The 20,413-nt window shown below is 54.6% G+C and overlaps 1 protein-coding gene across 3 annotated transcripts in view; it reads left to right on the forward strand.

Annotated features, from left to right (window-relative positions):
• The first annotated feature begins 1,328 nt into the window (after window positions 1-1,328).
• Window positions 1,329-20,413, forward strand: part of KAZN (kazrin, periplakin interacting protein) — a 51,325-nt gene continuing 32,240 nt past the window's right edge. For 2 of the 3 annotated variants that reach the window (XM_087944508.1, XM_087944509.1), the window contains exons 1-3: window positions 1,329-1,414; window positions 1,870-2,023; window positions 5,880-6,046. In XM_087944508.1, the coding sequence (XP_087800634.1) occupies window positions 1,942-2,023; window positions 5,880-6,046 (249 nt within the window). In that variant the 5' untranslated portion in view covers window positions 1,329-1,414; window positions 1,870-1,941. The remainder of the gene's footprint in view (window positions 1,415-1,869; window positions 2,024-5,879; window positions 6,047-20,413) is intronic. The other variant, XM_087944510.1, reaches the window with a different exon arrangement.

The raw sequence follows: 20,413 nt of genomic DNA on the forward strand, positions 1-20,413 counted from the left end.
GTTGGCCGTTGCCACCTGCCCACTTCAGAATGGAGTGGGGGGTCCGTGCAGCCCCTCGCATTCGGCAGGGGAACGGGCTCCCCATCACCCTCTGCACCCTCGGTCCAGAGGGGCTGCTGTTGGGCTGCAGCCTGAGGGGCTCCTTCAGCAGCATCTGGGAGCCCCAGTAAAAGACTGGGGGAGGAGGGGAGGTGGGAGGGAAGGGCTAACTGGCCTTCCATGCCAGCCAGCCAGCCAGCCGAGGCTCTTCCTCTTGAGGGATCTGAGCACCCACCACCACCTCAGTGCAAGATGCTTCCCGGGCAGAAGGGGGCGGGGTAGAGCCTGCCTGCCTGCCTGCCTGCCTCCCTCCTGGGCTGGTTTGGCCTTGGAGGCAGCAGAGCTGAATTGGGAAGCCTCCCAGTGAACATGGCCTTGCGCTGATCCCAAGGGGAACGTGTGGGACAGGCGGACTTGATCTGCAGGAGGATCTGGAGCTTGCAGAAAAACATCTGGATGCCTGCAAGTCCAGGCTTGTATCGGGAGAACTGTGGCTTCCAAGTCACTTGTAGTTCTCGATCCATTTCTCCTGGCTCTGCTGGGATCTCCCCTTCCCCAAAAAACAGGCAACACTCAGGAGAGGCCGGCTCTGGCAAGGAGAGGGAAGGACCCGGGAGGGGAAGAATGAAGGGCACCCTGCAGGGGTGTCACAAAGGCCTAAAGACTACCGAAGTGCGACGTCCCTTGTCTCAGGTGTTGGGATGGGGGGATCTTGGGGGCACAGACTCCAGGCGGGGGCTTCCGAGGATGACGTTCCCCAAGGGCAGAGACCGGACAGCCCTTCTCTGCTTGGATTTGGACCTCTGCCCCCCTGCAAAAGCTGAGCCTGATGGGCTGAACTCCTTTGGCCAACGATTCCGGGCTTGGCTTTGCAAACGGATGTGCCCGCAACCTTTTGTCTCGTCCCAACCTTCCAGGTCAGCAGCTGAGGGTCCGCCCGGACTCTCTACCAAGACTGCCTTTTCTTTGGACTCCGAGATGCCAAGCTCCTAGACCCCCACACACAAACCAGCTAATTAGCCCTAAGTGCTCTCCTCCGGTTTAAGGGGGGCTGGTGAAGGAAGGCCGGCAGAGGCAGGAGGGCGGAGACAGGCCTCTGCATCGGGAGGAACCCGGCTACAGGGCAGGATGGGGGTCTTGGGGGTCGGGGACCACTTCCCCTCCCCTCCCCTCCTTTCAGGAGGGTATTTTGCATGACCGGCCTGGGAGGAGAGACTGCAGGAGGGTGACGTCAACAGCGATGCTCACTGGCTCCTCCCCTCCCCACTTTCAGCCCAGGGAGGGAGGCCAGCCGACTGCCGGAGGAGGATGCCGGGCGAGGGGCTCAGCCGCAGGGCTTGGAAGAGGGACCGAGAGGACCAGAAAGATGCATCATGTAAGCAGCGGGGGGAGAGGAGGAGGAGCTTTCCCACCCCTCCACCCTTGTATCAGGCTCCATCCCAAAGTGCCACCCACCACCATCACCCTGAGCATCATTTGGTTCCAGCAAGGATTCCTAAAACCGCTCCTGGCAGCCAGACCGAGCAGGACGCTGTGGGGTGGGGGGTTGGTTTGCTCTGGCTCTGGAAGATTTGCCAAAGTCGAGGAGGGGAGAAGTGTTCCACGAGAGAGTTGATCTCCTGGGGGAATCGCCAAATTTTCCCAGGAAGGAAAAGGAGGAGCTTGGCTGAGTCATCCAGGAGCTTCTGAAATTGACCCCGGGGTCAAGGAAGACACGTCTCTGGGAGCTGAAGAGGAAGAAGGGGGGGGAGGAGGGAGTTTGGCCGTGACAGGTTGGAGGTGGGATTGCACCCCGCCCCCCGTTGATTTCCTGCCTGTTTGCTTCACCAGAGAGGAAGCGGGAGGACGGTTGAAGACCCTCCGGAGAGTCCGCACAACTAAACTGGGAGACCTGCTAAAGCCATGGAGGCCTCATCTGTGGACACCACCAGTCTGGTCACCTTCTCGCAGGTGTTTGGCCATAAGTGTCAACTTCTGGAGGCAGGTAAGAGGAGTGGGGGATGGGGGTGGGATGACAGGCTTCTCCTGCTGCAAACCCCTGGAAAATGCTTGAGCTACCCAAGAGGAGCATTATATATGTCCCAGGTTTGACAGCCAGTGATGCAGAGGGAGGAAATGCTGGTTCAGCGGCCGTTTAGGTGATAAGATGCAGAGGTGGGTGCCAATCAAAACATTCTCCATGAACACAGGGACGATATGAACAGATACTCTAGTGCGTCTGCCTTGTCGTGCAGGATTTCACACTGAGGCATGTTCAAAATCATTGCCATTGATTTTGCCATTGGATGTAAGAACTGCAGCTTTACCCATGCAACTACTCAGAAATGGAAGTTGGCTTTGTTTAAGGAAGATGGGCTGCATTATTCAGGACTGTGGATCTGAGCCAAAAGGAGTGGTGGCCCCGGCTGTTGTGGTAACTGTTGTAGCTGTTGTTCCCGCTCCTTCTCTGTCCTTGCTACGAACCGAGGGCCCTGAACCTGCCAGGAGATTTCTGGCTTCTGTCCTTCTAGGTGGGAAGGACGTTGCGGATCCCCGATCCCATACTGCTGGACATGTAGGCTGATGGGAACTGAAGTCCAGCAGATCAGAGGATCTGGGCCTTCACATTGTTGGTTCAAGTCCCGCCTTGCTCACCTTCTAGTTGCTCCTGGAGTGATAACATAGTTTCCTGGGCGACCCAGCAGATGCTGGGGTGTTACTGGTCTAAGCTGGTGTGTGTGTGTGTGTGTGTGTGTGTAAGAAAACTGCCTTTGGAAGTTGTGGAGCTTCATCACTGGAGGCTTTCAAGAAGAGATTGGACTGCCATGTCAGAAATGGTGTAGGGTCTCCTGCTTGGGCAGGGGGTTGGACTAGATGACCTACAAGGTCCCTTCCAAATCTGTTGATCTGTATTAGATCCAACGGGCCTTTCAGGGGGAACCCAGGAAGAGAGCCCTCCCTCCAGTCTTCTTGAAGGACCGTTAAAGGTGGGCTCCCTCCCTCCTTCCTGGCCCGGCTGCTCTTACCATGAAGAGGCTCCTCCTCGTCTTTGCCCCACTGCGGCCCACGGACTGATGGCTCCCCTGCAGAATGGGCCCAGAAGGGCTCTGCAGGGTGGCCGGGAGCAAAGAGTCTTTCCTGTGTTTTTCTCCAGCATCATCCAAACAGGAATCCCTGCTGACAATGAAATCGTTTTTAACCAGCATAGATTCCTAGAGGAATGAGAGTTTCTTTTGCTAATACAAGCTGTTAGGGAAGTCCTTTGCCTTCCTTCCTGTTCCTGTGACAGACAAAGGTGCCCAAGGAAGATGTCGGCAGAAGGCTTCACAAGGCCAAGGCAGGCTCTGGTTCACAGGCACTGAACAGGCCCAGGAGAGCTGGTGTCTGCTTAACTCACCAGACTATTTCACTCCTGCCTTTGCCTATAAAGATCAAGGCATCCTGCTTTGCAATCCCGTAGGGAGCTTTGGGTAGGATATATTTAGCATGTAGAAAAATAGGATTGGATGTGCTTGCAGTCAGAAGAACCAGCCAAGATCAGAGGGAAAGGCCTTTGTGCATCCTTGAAGGAAAAGCAGAGGCTTGCCACTGGTCAAACAACTTTTCCAAGAGACTCTGGATGCCCCCTTCAAGAACTGACTGACGGGGATGAACTCTGGAGTTGAAGTGCCGCTTGAGTGACGCACAGCTCTTCCGCAACGATTATCTCCCGGATATGGATAAGGTCTGGAAGGTGGCTTTTTCCAGTGGGGCACATGAGAGCCAGGGAGCACCAGGAGAGGGAGACAGAGGCTGTTTGGAAGAAGCCCCCCCCCCCGTCACTTCTTACTTTAAAGAGGAAAAGTGCTTCTGGTTTGGAGGAACAACCTGTCCACCTGCCAGGTGGATTTTTTTTTCTTTTCTGAATTAGGTGGTGGCCAGGAATGCACTTCCTCTCTGCAGGATGCTCAGGCTACAACAAGACAACTGTTAAAGTCGGCCCTTTACTCCAGAGGGCCAAGTTTCAGGAAAGTTGTGCATCTTTTTCAGGCGACATGGCAAAATTCTTCACAAAGTGCTATTATTCTTCCTCTTTTCAGGAGGAAAGTTCTCCACTGGTAGGACTTTCAAGGATATGAAGGATTAAAGCCGATATCTGAAAATGTCACCTACCTTCTGTGCTCTTTCCCTTGGATAGGACTATTAAGCCTTCTCTCTCTCTCTTCTCCCCTCTCCCCCACACACAGAGTTCTACACTCTTGGCTGTTGCAGAGGAGAAGACCCTCCTTCCAACCCTCATGGGCAGTTAATCTCTCGTTTCCTGGGGAATCTGTGGCATGGGGGACCCTCTGTGGGGCAGCAGCTTCTGATCCCTGGAACCAAATGAACATCTTAAACGTACTTGCAACCTCCTGCCCCCTTCCCTTGGGGGTCAGCCTTGGAGAGGGTGCCCGGTGCAGTGCCTGGGATGAGGAGAATCCTGCATTCTCCTGCAGGGGGGAGACAGGGGCTTTGTCTCTTGCTGGGGCGTCTGGACCAGCCCCTGCAGGATCTCAATCTTGCCTCTGGGCCCACAAGGCTCCTTCCCTTCCAGCCCACCACCAGCCAGGGATGGGGAACGGGGCCCAGCCTTTGCTTTCGAAGCCAGCGCCCATTCTGGGGGTTTGTCCAAGAAGAGAAAGGCCAGCCTTCCTTCTTTGGCTAAAGGGCTTTATGGCGGGCTCTCTTGTTTCCCTTGGGGCCCCAGCAGGTCCACCCCCAGGCCTGGGAAGGCATCCCCTCCAGATGAGGCCAGAAAGCCTGAATCGGAAATCCTTGCTTAGGAGCAGCTTTGTGGCGCCACATCCCCGCCTCCCTCGAGGGCCCCGCCAGAGCCAGTCGGTGGCCTAGCAGGCGGGACGCCCGCCGGGCTTCCCGCCTTCCTTCCCTCAGGATCGCTTGCCCAACGCCCGGGGTGTGTGTGTGTGTCGGAGTGTGTGTCCCCTTTTCTGTGGTAAAAATGAAAATGAAAATGGCCTCAACCGGGTCGAGATTGCCAAAGCTCACCAGGCGCCCCACGGAGAGCCCCGAAAGCCACGAGCTTCGGCCGGCTTCGGCGGGAGAATCCGGCGATTCTCTGCGACTTCGGCGAGGCTTTGCGGCGGCTGTGCGGCTAGACCCCCTTCCTGTTCCCGGGACAGATCCGGCGTGGTCAGCGGGCGGGAAAAGGCAGAGGAGCCGCCGGTTGGCTCGCAGGTCAGCGTCGCACGCCTGAGGGCAGCCGGGGAAGAGACCGACTCCCGTCCTTAGGGCCAAAGTCAAGCACAATCGGCGGGGCTTGCCCGGCCAGGCGGGAGCGGGAGGGGCGTGCGCGGGAAGCCACCTCCGGGAGCCGCGCCTGGCCTGGCGGCGCTCGGTCCTTCGGGCTCCAGGCAGCCGGTGAGCCCCGACACCGCCCTCCCCTCCGGAGGCTTTCTGGGATGCCGTCGGAGAGGCCGGGGCGCGGCCTTCTTGGCGAGGGCGTCTGAGGGGAGCTCGTCCGGGAGGGCCTTGGACAAGCCCTTTCCCTGACCGCCGCCCCCGGTCCTTCGGAAGGGCTTAGGAAGGCACCTTCGACGGGGCGGGGCGGGCTGGCCTCCCGGTTACCTTTTTCAAGCGAGGTTCAGTGTGGAGAAAAAGAGGGCGAGGCGTCGCCGCCCAGACACAGCCACTTTGTTGCTCCCTCCTCCCTTCTGCCCCGTTCCCGCCGCCGCCGGGGCTTGGGTGGGGGTGGGGAGCTAAGGATGGCTCTGCTGCCTTTACTCCCGAGTCTCCGGCTGCCTGGTGGAAGGTGGCCGCCGCCGCCCCCCAGCTGCCGCAGCCTGGAGGTGACCCCCACTCTTTCCTGCCCTGCTTCTCCTCAGCCGTGCAGTCGCTGCGCACGTTGAACGACCAGATCTCCGACTTCATTGTCCACAAGGCCAAAGCGCTGGACGAAGAGGAGGACCAGCCCCAGGCCTTCCTGCCCGGCGGGAGCAGCACCCTGAGGAGGTCCATGTCCCTCATGACCCAGCTCCTGATGGACGCCCAGGTAAGCCCCCTCCCTGCTCAGGACGAGCCCGCGGGTCTCCTAAGAGGCTCCACTCACCTGCTAAGTCCAGGTCTCTCCGAATAAGCCACAATCGGCTCACTTCTCGCAACATGCTAAACCATGGGGAGTCCAGATGTTCTGTTGCCTCTCCTGCCTCTGCCCTCCGTGGGTGTCTTCTGTAAGTGGTCCAGGACAGGATCGGCTGGGCCTTGCTTGACCGGCTCTCCTGGGCCACCTTTAGCAAAGGCTTCCATTTTAAAAGCATATCTGGCTGCTCTCTGTTCCCTGGACCGGGTTGCTTAGGCTAGCAACTGGCAAGCTTCCACTCTGTCCTTCGTTGGTCAACAGTCCTTACGTTTGAGAGGTGCCCACAAAAGCCTTGGTGGCTGTTAGGGGCGTGAAGAGGGAGCACTGGGCAGATGTGGGTGCATTTGTACATTTTTTATAGGACGATGCATCAGGAGATGAAATGTCTAAAAAAGATGCTGTACCTGGGGAAACTGGAGGATGACTGCTGGTGGACTGGCATCAGTCAGAATTGCATTCCACATTGGGAGGCTGTGGGAGGAGCTGCGGGGGGGGCAGGATTTCTTGGTCTCTTATTTAAAAAGCCTCCAGGGATAGAAATCTGACCCGATGGGAGCAGGTGGCCCTCTCCTGATGGCCATGCACCTCCAGTTCAGGAGGGGCCACAGGTGATTGCACCCTCCCCCAAGACCCCACCCATCCCAGGACACCCTGGGTCCTCCCCAGCTTCCCTCCCCACTGATGTTTAGTTTCCTCCCCCCCCATCCGAGCACCCACAGCCAAGTTTTGCTGTGGGAATGGGTGCAAAGAGGGAGGCAGAAATGGTTGAGTCATGGCAGAGCTGAGCTTTGTAGAGTGGCTCAGGGTGCCAGTGTACACACACGCACGCACACACACACACAGAGACCTTCTCCAGATGATTGTCTTGCTGCAAGTTAATGTTGGGAAAGGCATCAAGGCTGAGGCCCTGCTCCTGGCAAGAGGGGGTCTCCCCTTGGGAGGCCAGCCATGAGTCCTGCTTGCAAAAGACACACATGGGCGTAGCAGGGTGAGTTCTGCCACAGACCCAGGCATTGAGACCCACCTCTGTTGTCTCTGCTTCCTTGGAGGGCCAGACCCCCTCCCCCACGCCTACCCTTCAGGAAAAACCTACTTAGGTTCTCCAATCTATGGTTTGCAGCCAGGAATTCTTATAAATGGCAAGGCCAGCGAGTGTCCTGCTTGCCTTATTTCTCTTTGAGCTGCAATTCTGCTTATCACCTTCAGCCTGAGAGGAGTTGGGTTCCATTTGGGGTGGGTGTTGATCACTAGCTCTGCAGAAACGCCCCCACACAGACACACACGATTCAGGTGTTTCCACAGAGCTCCAGGACCTTTTCAGCCCCCCAACCAGCTGCTCATCTGCAAAAGGCAGCTAGCTGTTCTTCTCTTGGGTTTAGCAGATGCTCAGGTGGGACCAGGTGAATCTGCCCTGGCCTAGATGCTTGCTGGCGTCTGTTGCCTGCCCTAAGCTGGGGCACGTTGGGGGTAGGGGGGAGAGGAGGCTCATGGGATCCAAGCTGCCTTCTCTCTACCGCTTTTGATGCAGCAAGTCCAGATTGAAGGCCCTTCTGTGGACAGGAAGCCGCGCGAGGTTGAACCCACGGAAACCCTCTGAACGTTGCGATTACTTTTGACACAGGTTGCAGTTTTGCTCAGCTCTGTTTAGCCTGTGTGTTTCTAGAAAGGAGGAGGAGGAGGAGGGGGGGGAAATCTATTTTCTTGGCCTACACACATGGGGTCTTGTGAGTTCTAACCATTGGCTTCAGAAGAGAAGGGAAGGGAAGGGCCATGTTCTCACCTGTGACAAGTGCAGCTTCATTTTGTGTTCATATTCCTGGCCAGGTTGTACCTGGCAGCCTGAGGACAGGAGGGGAGCTGGGCCGAGTTCTCCATTCTTCCTCAGCTGAAAGAAACAGAAACACACACACACATACACACACACACACACACACACACACACACACACACACACGTGTCCCTCTGTGCTAGCTGAGTTGTTTCCAGATTTGTCTTCTGGGATTTGGGGACCTTTTCGAGGTGGGGCCCACCTGCATAGGGGTCATCCTTTTGGCTTGGCTCGACTTGCCCTATGCCTGAATATTTTTAATATGGAATGCAGAAGATATAATCTGGAAATTTGTTATAATAGACAATTTTTTTCTGAAGATGCTTGAAAACGTTAAATGTTCTGAGTTTGAAGCCATGAGGTTAATAAACATCAGCGCCTTGCCACAACTTGTGAATTACAAGCCCTAATTTTCACAGCTGGCCATCAAGATCTAATTAAGGCCACTAGAATAAATGACAGTGTTTGGAAAGCGATTACCTTGATTAATTTGTCAGAGACATTTGCCACCTTATTTTTTTTTTAAAAAAGAGAATATAAACTATTTTTTCAGATAGAAAAGAGTCAATACGGATAGTGATGTGTTTAGTTTCAGTGAAACTTTATGACTGTTTTGTTTCTTTTTAATAAAGGAAGCAAAGAAAATTGCAGCACCAAAGGGGGTGATTTACCTGTGAATTTTGTGGGGAGCTGCTTGCAGTGAAGGCCGGTCAGGCTGCGTTTCCCCACAGCTTCTGTGAGGTGCATGGAACTGAATGGCATTTCTGTGCAATGGCTCTTTCTGCGACTGCCCTGGAGGGGAATCTGGGACTTGATGCCTTGAGAGCATGGCTGGTTCCTGGGTAGATTTATGTAAGATTTTTAGGTTAATATTGTATCAAAACATATTTTTGTGTTTTTAATCATTCAGTTTAATGGAAAAGAAATTGTAACAAAAGCTGAAATGTCAATGAAATCCCCAGAGATTAAAAGACCCAGCTTCAGCTAGTCTAGCATTCTGAAAATTATATGTGCACAATGTGTGTACAGTGTGTGTATTTGTGTGTGTATATGTGTGTTAAAATTTTTTTTGCATAGCAGTGCAAGTATTTATAAAAGCCATGTACATGAGTGCGTTATGCTATACATTAGGAAGATATATTTGCATAACTGGGATTGGTTTGACAAAAAAATTGCATCCCCAAATAGACCCAGTTTGAACTCCAGTTCTCTCTGCCAGGGAAATCTCCTCCCCACTACCCCACAATTTCACTCCCAGGACAGCCTCAGCACTAGGGTACCCCAAGGAGAGTAAGTAACTCCCCAAGAGTTCCTACAGGTGGAGGGAGGTTTAACCCAGATCTTCGTCCAACACCTGGCCACCTTCCTGCCAAGCAGAGCGGCACCATTGTGGCTGTTTTTCCCGCTCTTTGGAAAATACTCGTAGCGCCTGGGATGGGGAACATTTCCAGAGAGAGAAGAGGCATCCACAGCATGTAAGCAGGAGAGGCCTCAGTGCCCTCCAGTTCTGCTTCCTCGCCCAGTCAAGAGGCAGGGAGCACCTGAAAAAGCACCTTTGGGACAGCCAGGTATCTGGTAAGCAGGAGCTCTGATTTTCTGGGCCAGAGGTGGCACCTTTCTTTTTTTTGACCCAAAGGTTAAGAGTAAGCTGATGGGCAGCCACACTACTACCAGGTGAGGGATCCAGCGGGTCTGCAGGCCTCCGCTGGATCCAGCCTCATGGACGAAGCCTTTGGGCGTCTCGCTCCTTCTCCATTCCTTGCGAATATCTGCCCGAGTTTCTGGAGAACTCAAACTGGGGCCATCACTGGGGCTGCTGGGTCTGACGGCAGGAGGCTTTGCTCTTACTGAATCCACAAGCGATTGTGGCTTTACGTGGCTCTCAGAGCGAGAGCCCACCTGCCTGAGGAACCACAGCCCCTCCTTACCTTGAGAAACAGCCGGTGGCTTCCGTGAGCTCAAGAGAGGGCAGGAGGCCTTTCCCACAGCCCTGCCGTGGTTGGGCTTCCCAGAAAGGGGCCTTCTCTTCTCTGCCCAGGGGAGGGGAGGGGAGGGGAGGGGAGGTCGGGCTTGTTATCCCTGGGCCAGCCGCATTTCCCATCTCACCTTACCTCCCCTGCCCACCCGTGTGTGTGTGTGTGTGTGTGTGTGTGTGTGTGTGTCATTTATTTTCCTTTTCTCTGCTTTCCATGGTCGTAGGCAAAGGAGGCATTTTCTGGGCAAGGACGGATCTTAAAATTTTACTTGTACACCATAATGTGAATGATGATGATGATGAGTGGTTCAAAAGCCCAGAGATGGAAAACGGGGGGAATCTATCCTGCATTGTCAAAACCACAAACAATGATTTGAAATGCAAATTCATCCTCTTCAGGCTGTATTTCTCAGATGACAGAGCAGTAAAAAAAAATGGAGATAAATGTTTAGCAGAGGTTGGGCCTCTGAAAACGGGCATGGAGGCTGAAGAGAGGCGAAGGAGACTGGTTGTTTATTCTGTGCGGGGAATTATGGCCCCTTGAAGAAAGCAGATATCCAGCTGTTTCTTGGTACAGCAGCGAATGCTTTGAAACCTTCCTTATAAGGGTCAAGGGCGGAGGCCACCCAAAGCAGAGGCCTGTAGCGAGGACCTCCAAGCAGTGGATCTCATGTTGTCTTCCCCCAAGGGTAGATCTCCCGATTCCTCTGTCAGAGGCCAAGAACAGCTCTGAGAGATCCCCTGGGCATTGGCCTCTGCTCTCCGTGGTCCTGGACCCAGCAGGGGAATCTCGGAGGTTGGTGGTCCCTCATCTGCTCTGCCCCTCAGAGCCGCCTCTCCTTCACACACACACACACACACACACCCCTCCAAGGCCTGAGCAGGTCTCTGCCTTTGGGCTTTGGAAGGAGCTTCCTCAAGAGGCGTCTTCTGCGCCAGGAGGGCCTGCCTTCTGTTCTTCTTCTTTGGCACTTTCACATTTCTTTGGTGCCGCTTCTGAGCCTCATTGGCCCCGGGGGCCAGCCAACAAGGGCAGCAGCTGATGAGGAGCCGAGCGTTTTGCCCATCCTGGGATTAATGTCAACATTTCAATAGGACGGTGGCTGCTGTTACTTAACTCGCCACATTGCTCTAGATGGCCATTTGACAGCATGGAAGGTGTTGCTGCAGTTTGGCTTACTTCAGAGCAAGCAGCCTTGGCAGGAACAGGCCGGGGGGGCAGAAGGCGCACGTGTGAAAGGACAGCAACTGACTCAGTTGTGCAATGTTTTTACTAAGGTGCGTGCTCTCTCTCTCTCTCTCTCTCTCTCTCTCACATATACACAAATATGGAACCAGAGACACAACCACCCCTGCGTTGCCTTCAAGGTGATTGTTTAGTAAGAGGCTCCTGCACATCGTAGGGCTGCCAACTAACCCTGTGGGAGCCATGAGCAGCTTGGGGCTCTCAGGTGGAGCCATAACAATTGGTTATAATTATGATGATGACTCACCCTGTGCAATAGGGTACCGTCACTGTAACTCTGCCACCCAGCCTGTTAAGCAAAGGTGAAGTGCAGTGTGACCCAGCCGAAGGCCCACCTCGGAGTTGCAATGATGGGGCAGCTGAAATGGCTCCTTTAGAGCAACGCTTTGAGGGCCGTTTTCCCTCTGGGAGTTATTCTCTGGCTGCTCTCTCTCTCTCATAATTAAATCTTCCTGCTTATCTCTGCCTTGAGTTTGTCTTTTGAGTTTTTCTCCCTCCTCCTACCTTCGCTAGCCTCCAAACAGAGAGCTTTTATCTGGTGGGTTTATGGGTCTCTCCTGCCCCTTTTCTAACATTGATTACTCTTGAAGCTCTTCAATTATTTTCACAGGGCTCTTCTCGCTCCCCAACATCCCTCCCGGCCTGATTATTTATTGGATGTCATTCGAGATTGCTGGGAGACAAATATTTCTTTGTCTTCTGCAGTTTGTGAGGCAGCCTCTCCACATTGGCCAGCCAACTTCTCTGCACTGTTTCTAGAAAAACGAAGCCACATTCTTGGGAGTTGGTGTAAAAACTATTCTCTGATTTGAAAGTGGGAGTCGTAGCTTTCAGAATCTACCCTTCTCCTCACTTCTGCCAAGGGTTTCTTGCTGCTGAATAAGCCATCAATTGGGGTTGTGCCAGCAGCCTGGCCCTGCCAAAGAGTATAGGAAAAGCCATGAAATATTATCGGGACTAACAAATTGAAGTTTCTTTTGGAAAAAGAAATTGTGTGTTATCCCAATTGTAATTGGAGTCCTTGGAGCGATACCTAAAGGGCTGCCTCACTATTTGGAAATCCTGAATTAATCAGACTTGAATACCCTGATTTTACAAAAAGCCACCCTACTTGGAACAGCTTATATCCTCCAATGCTACCTGAACAGTTCCTAGGTCCTTGGTTAGGACTCGAGCTGTTGAGCTACCAACCTGCCCCAAAGGTTGTGAATCTCACCAAAGATTTCATCATCGTCATCATCATCATCATCATCCTGCAATGATATCTGCTACATATCCACCTATCCCAGGTCCTTGGATACCAGGCAGACAAAAATGCCAAATCCACTCTGAACATCTGGGTGACTGCAGCAAACCATGAGGATGAGGATGCTTCAGGATGAATGCTGAAGAAGTTTCCCCCAATTTTCCTACAAAAACCTAGAATAACCAGAGTTGGAAGGGACCTTGGAGGTCTTCCAATACTCTATCAACCCCTCTGGTCAAGCAGGAGAGCCTATATACCATCCTGGACCAATGATTGTCCAATCTCAAAACCTCCAGTGATGGGGCACCCACAACTTCTGAAGGCCAACTGTTCCATTGGTTAATTGCTGTCATGGCTAGGAAATTCCTCCTTAGTTCTAGGTTGCTTCTCTCCTTGGTTAGTTTCCAACCATTGTTTCTCGTCTTGCCTTTTGCTGCTTTGGAAAATACCTTGACCCTCTCATCTTTGTAGAAGACCCTCAAATATTGGAAGGCTGCTATCATGTGTCTCCCCCCCCCCCCGTTCTTCATTTCATTAGATTAGAAATACCCAGTTCCTGCAACTCCTCTTGGTTCCCGCTGTTTTGAATTGTTCCTGCAACCCATGTGCTGCTACTGTTTGGGCAAGAGATTGGAGTGCCTCTCGTACACAACCGGGACGCACTTCTGCCACCTGGACATCCTGCCCTTCGAGAATTTCAAACTCCAAAAGACACAACAAAAAGACTCCAAGGGTGGCCCTTGACTCCGCCGCAGAGCCTTCTCGCCTAAAGAGGCCACTTTCTTCTCGACTGCAAAGGATCAGGGCTGGCCAGTTATACTGAGCTAGCAAGCTCCAGCTGTTACGTCTGCCATAAAGCGAGAAGTGCACATTTTGCTTACCCAACAACGGAGATGGACAAAAACTTGAGGGGAGGTACTGATGGGGTCTCTTCACTGCCTCCTTTCTGCTGGGGAGTCCTGGTGCAATCCAAGCACCCCTGGCCACCTTCCCCATCACATGAATTAGAAGTGGGCCAGGGTATTTGGAAGGTCTTGGGATGAATATTGAACTGGCACCAAATCTGTTCCTTCTCACAGAAGGCCCTCCTCTTTGCAGAGTCCTTTATTCTCCCTCCTCCCTCCTCTTCCTTTTTCCCCTAGTGTGCCCTGTCTTTGGTCCTCTCGCTGGCTGTCCAGACAATAGCAATGAAAATTATTTAAGCGAAGCGAAGCAAAAAACACCTCGGGGAAGTCATTGGATAAATGTGTGTGTAGCTCTTAAAATCTCCTTCCTGGCCCGGTCTTTTCTGTCCTTCGCCACAGACCTTCTGGGCTGGATGAGGTTGCAAATGGGAAAGAGCTCGGTGCGCCCCCGAAAGGAGGCTGCAGGTGCAGGCCGGGGCTCTGTTTCAGCTCTGCCGCTCAGTGCAGCCGGGATTTGGGTCTTGCTTTCCTGGTTCCCAGCCTGGGACATCTCTGTGTGTGAGAGAGTGTCAAGGCCTGGTCCTTCCCGAATCAAGGGGTGCTCTGCCTTGAACCTGGGTGGATGAGCCTCCCTCCATTTGGTGCTCGGGGGCTCATGAACGGTCTCATTCTATTGCCTGAATCCAAATGGGGTCTTCCGCGAAGCCCTCTCAGCCCTCAGGTTCACCCAAGCCAGGATTGCAGAGTCAAAACGGGGCATCTCGGGCAGAAGAGAAGGGCAGGGATGCGTGGGGGCTTTATTCAGCCAATATATTAGTGATAATGTCTTGGTACAAACAGCATCAGAGACGTACAAATACTTGCAAACCACACGGTCTAAATTATCATGGGGTTTAAGGGCTTGTTTTAATCCCAATAAATAAGTCCCTATTTAATCCCACAAATAAATAAATTGATTAAAAGGGTTTTATTATAACCAAGCATATAACCAAGCAGGCTGCAAAACCTGTGATGGTGTGGTTTATTTGCATCGTGGTTTACATTCAGTTCTCTGTGATTTCTGAGTTTTTGCTTCTTTTCTGTTGCTGGGGACCAGAACGAAAGTGGTTTTGTTCTCTGTTTTTGAGACTTTTAATTATTAAAGGTGCCGGTACAAGCAGGGAGGGCAGAGGGGAGCCACCTGAGCTCCTTCCTACTCTTAGCAGGTTTTTTGCCTGTCAGTAGAATTGAAGGGAGAAAAAGTGGACTTCAGGGGTTGGGGAGATGATCTGTTTGTCTACATTATGGAAACCTCCCCATCGGAGCACCTCTGCTGCTCCTGCATTAGGCACGGTTCTGTTTCAGGCCTTTGGCTCCTTCCCGACTTCCAGTTTTCCCAAATTCATGTTTAATGAGCACACATGCTAAAGGCCACTGAGTCCACCGCGGCTGTTTTTGCAACATTTGTGGTTCTTCCGTTCTTGTGCAGCATTTTCCTCCCCTGACAATCTTAGACCACCTTTGTGCTGTGAGAAAAACAAAAACTTGCCGTATCGGTTCACAGTTCCGCTTCCCCGCCCCCTGCATTGCATGGATCCATCTCCCTATTGGTGAAAGACTGTGCAGAAAACAACACAGTGAAGGCTTGCACAGCCCTCCCCACCCCAACCCTGCCTGGTTTGCAGGACGAAGACAGAGAGGATGGGACAGAGTTTCAGGCCACGGTTAGGTGATCTGGGATGGCTTCTGAATTGCTCGGCCATCCACGCCGGGAGGTTATGTCCAAAGGGCTCCAACCTCGGGTGCTCCAGATTCGAGCAGAGTAGATGAAACCAGCCCCTGTCATGTGCATGGCATGAATGGCGATTGATGCCATGAGTGACACTGGGGACCCCTTCTTGTTTCAGAGGCCTCCCACAATGCAGCATAGAGCCCCTCGGCAGCCCCTGGGGTGTTGAGGAGGGGGGCACTGCTGCCCTCCTCCCTGGAAAGCTGCTGCTGGCCAACACCCCCCGCCCCACGGCATTCTGCAGGGTAGAGCAGCGGGTGGGCCTCCTCCCAGCCCCCCCCCCCCCGATCTCAGGCAGCCGGATCAGTTAAATTTCTGTGCTGCCCCCCTTCGACTCACTGACCCGGCCCCTGCTTGTTCCGCTGCGACTCCTCCTCCGGAAGGTGATTGAGGCCTGGGGGGTCCCGGGGGGGGGGAGGGTGGCGCAGAGCCTCCCAAAATCTCCCCTTGCAGACCTGCCTCTCAGCTCTCACCGGCAGCCACTGAGGCCTTAGCTTCCCACCTTGAGGGCCAGCAGGCAGGATACAACTCCGCAGCCTCATTCTCAGAGTGAAACGTGTGTCCTAGATGAACATGTGGTATTATTATGGGCTGGCTGATAATTGACAGCAATGAAAATTGTTACAGCCAAATTGCCCGTTTTCTTCCCCAAAACAAGCCACATAATTTTACCCTGAGGCACCGCAAACATACCCTCCCGCTGCTCGCCCCACCACAAGGGACCAGCGGGGTGTGTCATTGGCAGAGGGCAACACGGGGGGGCACGGCGCTTCCTGTGGCAGCCCTGCTTGGAGGGCCGCAATGTTTTCATGGGAGAACCATGGGCTGCAGCCCAAATTTCTTCAGGGAGAGGGGAGGGAGGGAGGGAGGGAGGGAGAGCCCTCCTGATGACTCTGCGCTTCCTTCAGGAAAGGGGGCCCAACGTGAAAGGAGAGGAATGTGGTTTGCGAAGGAAGAGCCAGGCGGGGCCCAAGCGAGGGCCCTGGGCAGCTGTCAGGCAATTCGAAAGCAGGCTTGAGGGCCTCTTTTTCCAGCTTCACTCTCTTGATAAATAATGCAAGAGAGGTCCTCCCTGGGGACAACCCAAACCCTTCCCCTCCCCGGGGTCCGAGCCCAGGAAATGGCCCCGATGCCTCCTGCTGTCAAGCCGAATGCCCACACGCCCCTGTACCCTGGGCTGCGCCTCAGGCCGGTGGTAACCGGCATCGGGCCCTTCCGGGGCCAGGCTGTGGGCCCCTCTGCAGGCTGCCGGGGGGCTGCTGGGGTGGTAGCCGACAGCTGTTTGGCAAAGGGGAGCCAGCTTGGGCAGAAGCAGATGGAAACAAACATTTATTTCTATGGAAACGCCAGAGAGCAGAGGACGGTTGGGGGAGGGGCGCTTTGCTCGCTCTGCTGCAGAATCCGGGGAGGCTGTTAGGCCTTTTGGTGTGTCTCTGTGTCTCGTGTATGTGTGTGTGTGTGCGCGCGTGCAGAGCAGCTTCCAAGCTGGCCTGAGCGGGGGTGGGGTGCGAGGAGCTACAGCCCATGCAGAAGGTCAGCTGCAGGTGCCACTGGACACCACACACGGCTTGTTGGCTGTGGCTCTGTGGCAGGAGACCAAACAAGCTAAGCCATAACCAGGGTTTACAAACACGCCTTCCCCTCCCTCCAGCAAACGTGTCGGTTTCCTCCCTCAGAGCTGCCTGGGAGCAGAAGCCGCCTCAGCCATTGGTGCCATGTGCGGCTGCCATTGGATCCCCAGCCAAGATCTAGAAGGCATAAAAGAATCCCCCGACCTGAGCTCTGTTCGCTTTGGCAGGGCAGCTGGAGGGGAGGGGGCAGGGGAGGCTCCTTGGGTCCCAGAAGGGGGAGAATCCATTAACTCTGCTCAGAGGAGGAGAGGCGCTGGCCGGGCCCTTGGCTCAGAGCGGAGCTGCAGTGCCGACACAAAGGCAAAGGAGCCAGGGAGCCTCCCCCCCATCCGAGTCAAGGAAGGAGAATTTGCTTTGCGAGGCTTTCAGGAAAAAGACTTGGATGTGTGTGTGTGGGGTGGGGGGCGCTCTGGCCTTGATGTAGTGAGGAGACGGCCAAGGGGTGGGGAGGAGTGGTCCCCTCTGGAAGTGCAGCCGGCTACACTGAGGCAGAGTGGGATGCGAAAGCCCCCCTGCCGCCCAGGGCCCAACTCCCAGGACTCCTAAAAGAAACAGCTTTGTGCCTCTTGAAGGGAGCGGCAGGAGCCCCCTCCCCTCGCCCAGAAAGGCTCCCTCGGGGTGGCAGGACTGGGCTCGCTCCTGCAGGGGGGAGGGAAAGTCCCCCATCGCCAGCACTCCTCCGGAGATGGGAAGAGGGCCGTTGTCAGGGTAACTGCAGGTATCTCTTCAGCCCCCGCTCAGCAGGAAGAGGGGGAAGCTCTGAGTTGCCAGGGAGGGAGGAGGCGAGCACCATGGGCAGGAGAGGACGGGCTGACGAACACCCTGGTGCACCCGGGGCTCCATCGGCCCCCAGAGGACAACCTGAATGAGGCCTGCAGGTTATCCAGGTAGAGCTTGGGGGGCTGGTCACTGGCTCCCGCCAGTCTTGGCCATGAGATGGGATGCTGGCAAGAAAGCAGCAGAAGGCAAGGGCACCCCAAACCAACCCTGGCATAGCCAAATGCTTCAGTCTGGCTGTGCCACCTTGGCGGAGGGCAGCCCCAGCTGAGAGAGGCGGTGGGGGGGGGGGCGCGTTGTGGGCTGGACTGTGCTGAGTGTGGGCCTCCTCCTCTGGCTGGGGTGGGTGGAGCACTCCCCCTCTACCAAAGAGCCCGTTCCCCACAACTTTCAAGCATAAGCAAGCCAAGCAGCACCACAGAGCGAATCGGGTGCCAGATTGGCCCCGACCCAGACGGGAGGCTTTCCGGAGCACGGTGGGCCTGGCACAGACCCCCTCTTTGGGAGGAGGGCAGGGCTGGCCTCTCTGGGGCTTCAGCAGAAGCTGGTTAAGAGGTGCACGGGGTGGCTGCTCTGCCCATATTTGCAAGGTGTGGGAAGAAGGGCAGCCCATTGCCAACTGCCTGCCAGGACGATCCACCTGATTTATCCTTGGCATTTTAAGTATTTGATTGATTGATAAACTACATCTAAATGCATCTTCTGCATGTTGCCCACGGAGAGGAAAACGCGCAGGTTGGGGAAAAAGCCAATCTGGCCTCGTGCCAGTCACACCCACCTAGTCTCACCTGTCCCTGGCATCCTTCGATGGGGAGAGCCTGGACGGAACCTGCACTTGATGTAGTTTCATTTAATCTCAATGTAAGCTTAATTAAAATGGAATTAGCCAGTTAGCGTGATTACTCCCCTGTGCATTCGATAATTTTCACTCTTGTATCCCATTAAGCGCTGCTGTTTGAGGCACCCTTGTGGGGCTTGCATGCATGCGGGGTGGGTGGGGGGTAGGGACCCCCAGCCAGGGAGCAAAGGGTGGTAGGACTCACGGCGCCCAACATGCTGGAAGATCGAGAGAAAATGGAGCCAGGGAGTGTCCTCCTTGTAGTGCAGGGTCCCCAGCCCCCGGCCCGTGGCACCAGGCCACAGCGTGCCAGAAACTGGGGCATGCAAACAAGTGACGCCCCACCCACTGAATGCAGGCAGCACATGGAACCAGGCCCCCTCTGGTCCGCAGAAAAGCCTCTCTATGGAACCGGTCCCTGGTGCACAAAAGGTTGGGGGCCGCTGTTGTAGGGCCACTGTGTGATGTGGGCCGCCTCCATCAGCTGCCACAGGGCACCGCACATTAGAGGGACAGACTTTCCTGACGTAACTTTTTGTGCTGGTGCAAGGCTGCATGTGCGCAAGGGCTCGTAACTTGCACAAAGCAAGCCCAGCCAGTAGTCTTTTGTGACCGGTTCAGCGTGTTGTGTGAATACTTTCCTGACTGAAGTTCAGTGTTGCCTAGTAGTGTGAACCCAGACTCAGAGAAGTGCTTTGTTGGGCATAAGCGCTGCGAGCGTTGTTAGTCCTGCGTTGAACTGAGCTGGTTGTGGTTTATGCAGACTCTGGGTGGGCCTGGCTGGAGTCTCAGAAAAGGCAGGTGACGACGCAGCGGGAAGGGGGCATTTCCAACCTCCGGAAGGATTCTTTGCGGCAGCTGCGCCTTGAGGCGGAGCTCCTTCCAGGTGGGTCTCTCTGCCGGCCTCTGAGCCCGGGGCAGGGAACCTGCTGCCAAATGTGGACTTGCCCTATGCCAGCTGGCTACTACAGATGCCAAGCGTTTACGGTATGAATTGTTATGATTAATTACATTGGGATTAAGATGGTTGGAATTCAAGGGCAGACTTTGATCACACAGCCTGGCCGTGGGTCAGTCGAGTGACCGAGGTGCCTCTCGTGCTGAGCCAGAGCGGGCACTTCAGGTGTGACCAGGCCGAAGGGGGAGGGGTTACAGTGTTGTAGCATTCCTTAACTTACCTTTTGCCCACTTTGTGCTGCATTCAGAAACGGTAATTCAGTCAACTGCAACTGATTGCAATCTTTGAATGTTGTATTTTGCTGTTACTTGGTCTGAAACCAGCCTCAATAGATGAGCAATTGTGGTTTGTGGCTTGTTTCCATTTGTATGGCAGTGAAGTCCTTGTCCGAGTGTTGTTGCTCCATTTCTCTCTTGCCTAATCTGCCCTCCGTGCAACCTGGGGGCTTGGGGCAACCTATCCCGATTCCCATTTTGAATGGATTCTGCTCCAAGGGGAGGGGGGGTCTGGGTGGGCAGCTGATGGTTGCAGATTCCGGGTCAAGTGATCCCCTTCCCAGCCAGCTTCCAGCAAAGTCAGTGGGAGAAACGGGAGTCACTTCATGAGAGCGCCATTCACTTCACAACTGTCCTAAAATCGGGCATGGCTCACTTAAGCACCACCTTGCTTAGCAGTGGAAATTCTACTCCCACCTGTGGTCATATGTAGAGGACCCCTGTCCTGCCTCTGCAGCCAGAGACCCCTGCACAGTTGTCTCCTAGGTCTTAATTTCAAGACCCAGCAACCCTTGTGCTGTGTGAACCCAACAGCCCTGGTTTCTAACTTCTGTTCAGGGGCTTTGGGAGACGGAGGAGGACTTGGTTTAGCGTGTTGTGTGAAGTGCCGGCCTCGCAAGCGAGGCTTTGGGGCTCAACGTGAGGGGCCGTCTCAGCCAACCGAAGCTCGTCTGCGCATCGGGTACCGGTGCGATGTGCTCAGGGAGTTCCCCACCCGAACAGGCACCCCGGAAATTCACGGGGCTGCCACCGGCGAGGAGACCTCCCAGCCGCGCGCCGGCAGTCCGCAGGGGCTTCGCTACGGGCAGCGGTGGTGGGGGAGCGCGGGGTCT

The sequence above is a fragment of the Notechis scutatus genome, chromosome 16, assembly GCF_049901735.1.
Source record: "Notechis scutatus isolate UNSWTSFEM ecotype Mainland chromosome 16, rNotScu1.2, whole genome shotgun sequence".
Lineage (NCBI taxonomy): Eukaryota > Metazoa > Chordata > Lepidosauria > Squamata > Elapidae > Notechis > Notechis scutatus.